Here is a 7,768-nt window from a genome sequence, read left to right on the forward strand (position 1 = left end):
CTTCCATACCAGTTTGTTTTGTCGATTATATTTGACTATGGTAATAAGCATGTACTACGCTTATGAATTGCACCAATCAATATTACACACCCTTTTCCTTGTATGTTGGGACCAAAATACATGCCACATGATCCCATATTCCTATGCCTCATCAATCCGAAACCAAAAACTATCGGCAAATCAACCAAAACGAATAGGAACGGTCACTGTTAAGGTTTGATAGGGAAAGCAAAAAAAAAGGGTACATTTCATTTGAGTTCTTGATTAAGGTCATTAGGAAATCATGTGAAAAAGCGAGGCATGCATTTAGCGGCTGCGATGAGAACAAAATTAAATTTTGTTATGAGTTATATATGTATCAATCACCATCGTATCATTCCCTTGTCAATCGTGATTCGTGACAGTAACAATCTCTAATACCGACCATCAAGCCTAACATATATAACATAACATGCCACATATTTTATTAATAACGGTAGACCATTATCTTGTGTCCACAAGCCCCACATGAAATGAGAACCACAAAACCCTTCTTGCTCCGTTCACTTAATTAATAATACTTTTCGAGGATGATTCTCCCACAGTTATAGTTGGACCATGTTTGGCACTCATCTTGTAGAGCTAGCTAGCTTGGCCTTAAAGATTATGCATTGCATGACTATGAGCACACGCACATACACACATACAATTTGATAGTATTATTATAGAGATGAGAAAAGAAAAGAAGAGGGGCCTCAGATGAAGTCATTATCTAACTTGTTGGCAGCGTTAGGGACGAGGATACAGCTATAAGGATCCTTTTTTTTTCTTTTTTCTTTAGAAGTCTGCACTGCAGCAATACAATAAGTTATTAGTCCGTGAACTGGCAGTCCTCTCCACATGGGATCATATCAGTGCTGAAGAACTATGAGCTGGATTTCTATCTACTCAAGGGATTTTAGGAAGCACACACACATTATATGTGACCCCCCACCCCCAACCTGGCTTGCTTTCATCAAACCAACACCCACCAATCAATCTCCATTTAATTAACACTTGCAAATTTCTATTTCTTCCTATCTTTCACCATATAAGCCATCCTTTTCTTTCTCATAGACTTCCTCTTTTAATTTTCTTTATTAACAAATGTTAGTGTGTGAGTTTTGTAAAAAATATCAGTTGAGGGTTTGCACCTGCCACTTCTCTTCCTTTTCTTCTCCCTTCATCCTTCCTCAACCACTCAGCCAATCTTATATCTCCATGGCTTCCTCTTTCATTTCTTCTAACCACAATAGATGCTTCTTTTGGCAAGTGAATGTGAATCCATATATCAATCCTTGTTATGTGAAAGTGAATTCTTCTCTTAACAATGTCTACAATTGACATCATTTCCCCCCATATTGTTATTTTGGCAAATGGGATTCAAACATATTCGTTATCTATTTGTCACAAACTAAGATAAAGACCTTACACAATCTAACTAGCTAACAGAATAATGTCTAACAATTTATCGCCTGCTTGAATTTTTTTGTTTGAATAGGATTATTCTGACATTCTTATTACTGCAAGATAAGAAAACGTATACATTTTGGGCAATAAAACATTTAATTTTTTTCCCACAAAAAAAACATTTAATTTTTTTACATTTTCATTTAATAGTGTAGGTTTTTGTAATTAAGGAGATATCATTAAGATTTGTCAGGGGTACTTCATAAACTCGGGTAGAAAAATATACAATTTGAGGTGGAAAATAAATTCTACCTGCAGTGAGCAATGGGTATCTTTCAATGATTCCTATTGCAACTGAAGAAATTAGAGAGGGTGGCATACTACTATTGCAAATAATCTAATCAACATTACTCTCGTAAGCTAGTTCATTGATATTTTGATTTCCGTTGTTCTGCAATATCTACAATATGATTAATAAATAATCGTATCTTCTTGAGCATGTGATAAAAAAAATTTATTCACCTCAATGCATAAGATTATAAGAAAATATGTGGGAAAGAATTAGTCTGCAAATAGATCTTCATATTTCTAGAATTAATCTCTAGCTCCAAGAAGAATATCTTAAACACCCAATAAAAAGAAAATCCAATCCATTATTGTGTAGCCCGACCTCATATTTTAAACATTTAATTTTTTCAAACAGCTAATTACTATTTCTTTTTTTCTATTACATCATATCATGTCATATATTATATTTATATTTTTATATATTTTATTTCTCATTCACTAAAAGTTAAATAACAAGTAATGATTAAGAAAAAAAAACATATTAAGTGTCCAAATATCTTTTTTATATATACATTTTAGCCCCAAGAACGATCTGATAGGAAGCTCTTTCTTGAAGAATAGAAGAACTGTTGTTACGAAAAAGAGACATAAATTATATTATTCAGGAACGCATCATTACTTTCATTTTGGTCTACCATTTTTTTATAGTAGCATTTTAAATCTTTCTCAATTTGCCAAAACAAATCCTCTACTCCTAGAGGGGCAAAAGAGAGGGAGAGAAAATAGAGATCCGTAAAAATCCATTATTTTTACCGTAAAAATATGGGCCATAAAATATGTGTATCTCAAATGTGGCGCATAAAGGTCAAAACTCTAAAATATATTAATCTAAGGATGAGTCTCATTTTGTTTATAGGAACTATTATAGTTGAAATTGGTTCTCCTCAAAGAAGGCTTTTATCTCAATTCTCAACACATATATAAAGCCTTTCAAACAAGTTACCGTTGCCAACTTCCCTGTAAGCTTTTAACTGAAATTGTGTTAATCCATAGATGCCACAACACAACGCTTTCAAAACTTTTTCTCTTCCGAGCATTTTTCAAGTCAAACAATTTATCTCAAATTCATAAATCATTAACTGTAACATCAATCATAGTAACTCTATGATAGAGGACTTGGAATTTTAATTTCCAGCAGTGAGGTTCCACCCCAACCGTTGGATCTCTTCTCCTTTTATAAGGTTAAATTTGATTACCACATATAAATAGGAGACGGATATATAAGCGATTGTGAGATAAGTGCATACCGCACATCTTGTGTAGTTGTATCAATGGAAACATGTTTTCATCAGGGATATTTTGTGAAAAAGGAAAAAAAAAATACAACTATCATAGGGTGTGAACCTAGCAAAACCGGATGTGGAAATAACAGTGCACTTATGAGTTTCGAGTTCGATTTAAAAGGCTTGGACCAAAGAAATAGGCCTCTGTAGAAATAGGATCTCACATAATGGTTGGGCTTAAAGTCGAACCCTATAAATTGAATTTTAATGGACATATGTTTATTTTAGCTGGAAACTCCGAGAGAAAACCTGAATTCTTTGTTTTTTTACGATGAAAACCTGAATTGGGAAATATTTCCAACTTCGAAAAAAAAAGCGAAAAAGACCAAATATAACACGAGTCTTGACCATTGAAGATTTGAAGTCATGTGTATATAGACATTTTAATATACTACGGAACATAATATCATGTGGGGTGGTGGCGCAGTTGGCTAGCGCGTAGGTCTCATAGCTACTGAGTGATCCTGAGGTCGAGAGTTCGAGCCTCTCTCACCCCAAATTCTTTTTCACCACTTTATTAAAGTTTAATTTAACAATGCTTCTCGTTCACAAGCTATCCATATTTTTGGGCTAATAAATTCGCAAAGGTTTCGTCCACTTAAAGACCAAGATTCTCTCCACTTTTAACCCATGAGTGTTGCTAGGTGCACTCACCATTATTGTTGGTGCATCAGCATTTTTAAAGAATGACGTAATTCGTAAGAGGAAAAATAATTATAATATATTTATAAATATTGATTTATTATAAATAATTAATTTTTTAATATATTTTTTTTAGAATAAATTTGTTTAGAAGATGATATTAAAATACTTACTTAGTCCCATTATAATTATTGTTTAAGGTTATTTTATACATATTAATAAAAATCAATAAATACATAAAAGATAATATTATAAAGAATTAATCATATCATTAATATTATAAAGAATATAAAAAAATAATTAGTATTATATTAAAAATTAAAATACTAACTAGTTTATAATACATTTTTTTTACATGATCGTTAGTATAAGTAGGAAAATAGTAATTATAAGAGAATTTAAAAATATTAGTACGCTATATAAAATAAGGATCTTAGATAACGAATGATGTTCATTTTTTGTTTAATTTTTTTTTTACACCTTTTTCAACTTCTTTATTTCAATTATATTTAAAGTCATATTTCAAATTATTTTTTATTAGTTGGTAAACTAAGTTAACTAGATCATTTATAATAATTTACATATATTATAACTAAGTTAACTAGACCATTTTAATAACACGCGTGTATATAGACACAAATAGAATACACGATCAATGAAAATAAATAAAACTAACATTACTAATAAAAATAGATAAAACCAACAATACTCATGAAATGAGTTCATGCACAATATATGTATATACATGGAATATCAATATAAAATATGTACATAAACTACGTCTGATCCGTGCGCCGCCTGCGTCTAGACCTAACATATACAAGATGGTCCTGTGTCACACTTCTGGCCAACCTGAGGCATTCTTTGATCACCTCATGTGTCGATGAGCCAGGCGTGACCACCCCTAGACTCAGATGGCGCTCCAACCTCTCAACAATGGCATCATAAACTTCCTGTTACATACAAAACAAACTAATTACACAAATTATTATGCAAATATTGAGGTAAATGACGTAAATTATTAGTATTACTTACCACTGCATGTCTGGGCTCCTCCGCAGATGTCGACAATGCTCCTGACTCCGGCACGTGAGGGATATCCGTCTGCGGGGCCTGAGGGACGACTCGGGGCTGCGGGGTGTGACCATGAGGCAGAGGATCTAATGTGTGGCTTGACATCATGAAAGGATGAGAGATGCGGAAGAATCAGTCCATGTAGTCACTGGAACACGCCCCTGGCACAACGCACACCTCACTTGCTGGTACGATATGATCCTTGTAGTGCATCCACCTGTCGTGAATATCATCATACGAGACCCATGAATCGACAGGAGGAGCAGAAATGGTCTGCGTGTAGCCAAATTGCCGCACGACCCTCTCCGGTCGGTAATAAACAGCAACAGGCCCCCAGCGCAAGAGACCGGAATAGCATAATCTGAGGTGGAAGTCCCGGACCTCCCGATGCTCCCCATAAGGGATCCAACAGACATCCGGAATCCGGAGTCGGTCCAGGCGCTCCCCGTACGACGGCGTGCGAATGCTCTTTACGGTCTTCTTCGTCGCAACCCACCTGCACGCACGCGGGGAAGCCTCGTCATAGTCCTGATTAAAGAAAGCACATCAAGCATGAGGTGCCCTTTCTTGGCCTCTGGCAATAGAGAGAAGTGCTAAAGAAATGAGGAAGAGGAAGGACAAGCCAATGGGACTCATGGTTGTCTCTTTGGTTTTGCGCAAATGACTTGGAAGCAGAAAAGGAGGTAGCTTTTGGATAAAACTTGTAGGTGATTTCTAAGAAAATTATGTCACCAATGGATTGTCCTATAATCGAAAGTACTCACGTAACCAAAAGGACCACACAGGCAATCGACAAAATAATACTTATACTTGAGTAAGAACTAGAGTACTTATTTTTTTCATGGTTGTGCTCGAGTGTCTTACTCTAATGCATACAATACTTGGTAAGCAATAAGCAGGGACTAGTGGATAAAATCATGAAACATTAATTTCCATCCTTACACAATTAGAGCATTAATCATCCACCTTGAGAGGCAGGGAGAAATCTACATATGTGCATAGTATTAAAGCTTTATTTGTAGTGCATTCAATTGTCAACGTAAATGAAGTGTCTATGAGGAAGTAATTTGCTTTTTTTAAAGTCAATAATCAATTCCAAATATTTCTTATAATTATTTCTTAGTTATTTATCTCAATGTTAAAGATTATATTGAGAAAAGGAATAGGTTTGAGCATAAAAGATTCCATGACTTCGTAACCAACCCTTAAGCAAACCATAAGGATGAAGTTGATGCAATTAACCCTTAAGGTCTCTCTAGTTGTGATTTTTATCTTTGTAATAATGAGACTAGTTTTAGTAGCAATATATGGTTTGGAATACTTGGATAATTTCTGACAAACACTAGGTATCTTTTGGAATTTTTTAAATGAAGAAGAGGATACTATTTCGATAATCAATATATAATCATAATTCATGCTAATCAATCTAATCAATATAATCATAATTCATGCTAATCAATATATACTATTTCGATAATTCCCTGACAGAGGATACATCTATATATAATCATAATTCATGCTAATCAATCTAATTCATCCCTGAAAGAGGATACAATTTGTAAAATGAAGCTGTGACTATTAACGGATCAGGTGATCCTTAAGCATGTTCTGGATCAACTTTGATCCGGAAAATGCTTACAGATCACCTGATCCATAAGCTCCTCCAAGCTTCCCTACTCCGACATCAATGGTGGAAAGGACAGTGGTGCTTACCTCGACGGCCGATGCTGACGATGCTCCCTCGACGGTGGACACTGGTTCGTGGTTCGTGGCTCCTCTTCACGGCAACACGTCTCCTCTTCACGGTGGTTCGTGGTTCGTGGCTGCTCGTGCTTTGTAGCGCAAGGAAGAAGAAGAATGACTCTGGGGAAGAAGGTAATAGCGCGAGGAAGAAGAAGAATGGCTCTATGCGAGGAAGAAGAAAAGAAACTGTTGGGTGCGAGGAGAGAGAGAGTAGCGGGAGAGAGAGAGTCAAACGTTTTTTTAAAAAAATAACCCAAGGACATAAAAGACTTTTCATCTAAAGTGCTGGGTTCACCAGCAAAAATGCTAGGTGCACCTAGCAGTACTCTTAACCTATTAACAGTTTCAATAAGTTGTCCATTATATATATATCTCCAACTGGCTTCGGAATGTCTCTCTTTCTTTCAATAATAAAAAAAAATTATATATTAATATACGTAAGTATTAAATTTATTAATATTGTGTTTTTAATATAGATGAGTTCTATAAAAAAAATCATGCATGTAACAAATACATGTTGTTTATGAGTTTAATAAATATATTATATTTATTAATATTATAAAATTTAATTATATATATATATATATATATATATATTATATTTAATGATAAAATAATTAAAATTATATAAGTAAAAATCCCTTGTAATAAAAATTAGTATTTTTTTAATAAATTTATTTTTTGTCCCTTAATTTATTTATTAGGTTTAATTTGGTTCTTATTTCTCAAGATGTGTTCAATTTAGTCCTATCTTAAACTTTAAAATATTTTGGAGTTGATGAAAGGAAAATGAGACTAAATTGAACCTAATAAATAAAATAATAGACTACAAAGAAATTTTAATATATATATATATATATATATATATATATAATATTTTTAAATTTAACTATACATATATATCATATATCATTATTAATAAATACAAAAATAAATAGTAAATAAAGATAAATCTGTTTAGTTACATATTTAGATAAATACTATTTATGCTAGAGTCTACTTACTTTTTTTTAATAAAAAATGATTATTTTAAAATATTTTTATGAACTAGAATAATTAAAAATATGGCATTTTATGAATAATAATAATTAAAAAATGGTTTTTAATTATATGAAACTTCTTTCAAAAACTTATATGAAAACTGGAAAAGTCAGAACATATATTAATTAACTATATATTGCCTTATTTTTTTTAATTATATGAAATATGCTAAAAATACATTTTAATTATTGTATTTATTAAATATAATA

The 7,768-nt window shown here is 32.8% G+C and overlaps 1 protein-coding gene and 1 non-coding gene across 2 annotated transcripts; one reads left to right on the top strand and one right to left on the bottom strand.

Moving 5' to 3' along the window:
- Window positions 1-3,471: 3,471 nt before the first annotated feature.
- Window positions 3,472-3,556, top strand: TRNAM-CAU (transfer RNA methionine (anticodon CAU)). Its single transcript is given in 2 exon segments — window positions 3,472-3,509; window positions 3,521-3,556. It is a non-coding gene; the product is annotated as a tRNA-Met (tRNA).
- A 1,351-nt stretch (window positions 3,557-4,907) lies between these two features.
- On the bottom strand, window positions 4,908-6,430 carry LOC102666171 (uncharacterized). Its single transcript, XM_006579018.1, has 2 exons — window positions 6,422-6,430; window positions 4,908-5,303 (listed from the first exon to the last, which is right to left on the bottom strand). The coding sequence occupies exons 1-2, from the start codon at window positions 6,428-6,430 to the stop codon at window positions 4,908-4,910; spliced, it is 405 nt and encodes a 134-aa protein (XP_006579081.1).
- Between the last annotated feature and the right edge of the window lie 1,338 nt (window positions 6,431-7,768).

The sequence above is a fragment of the Glycine max genome, chromosome 4 (assembly GCF_000004515.6).
Source record: "Glycine max cultivar Williams 82 chromosome 4, Glycine_max_v4.0, whole genome shotgun sequence".
Classification (NCBI taxonomy): domain Eukaryota; kingdom Viridiplantae; phylum Streptophyta; class Magnoliopsida; order Fabales; family Fabaceae; genus Glycine; species Glycine max.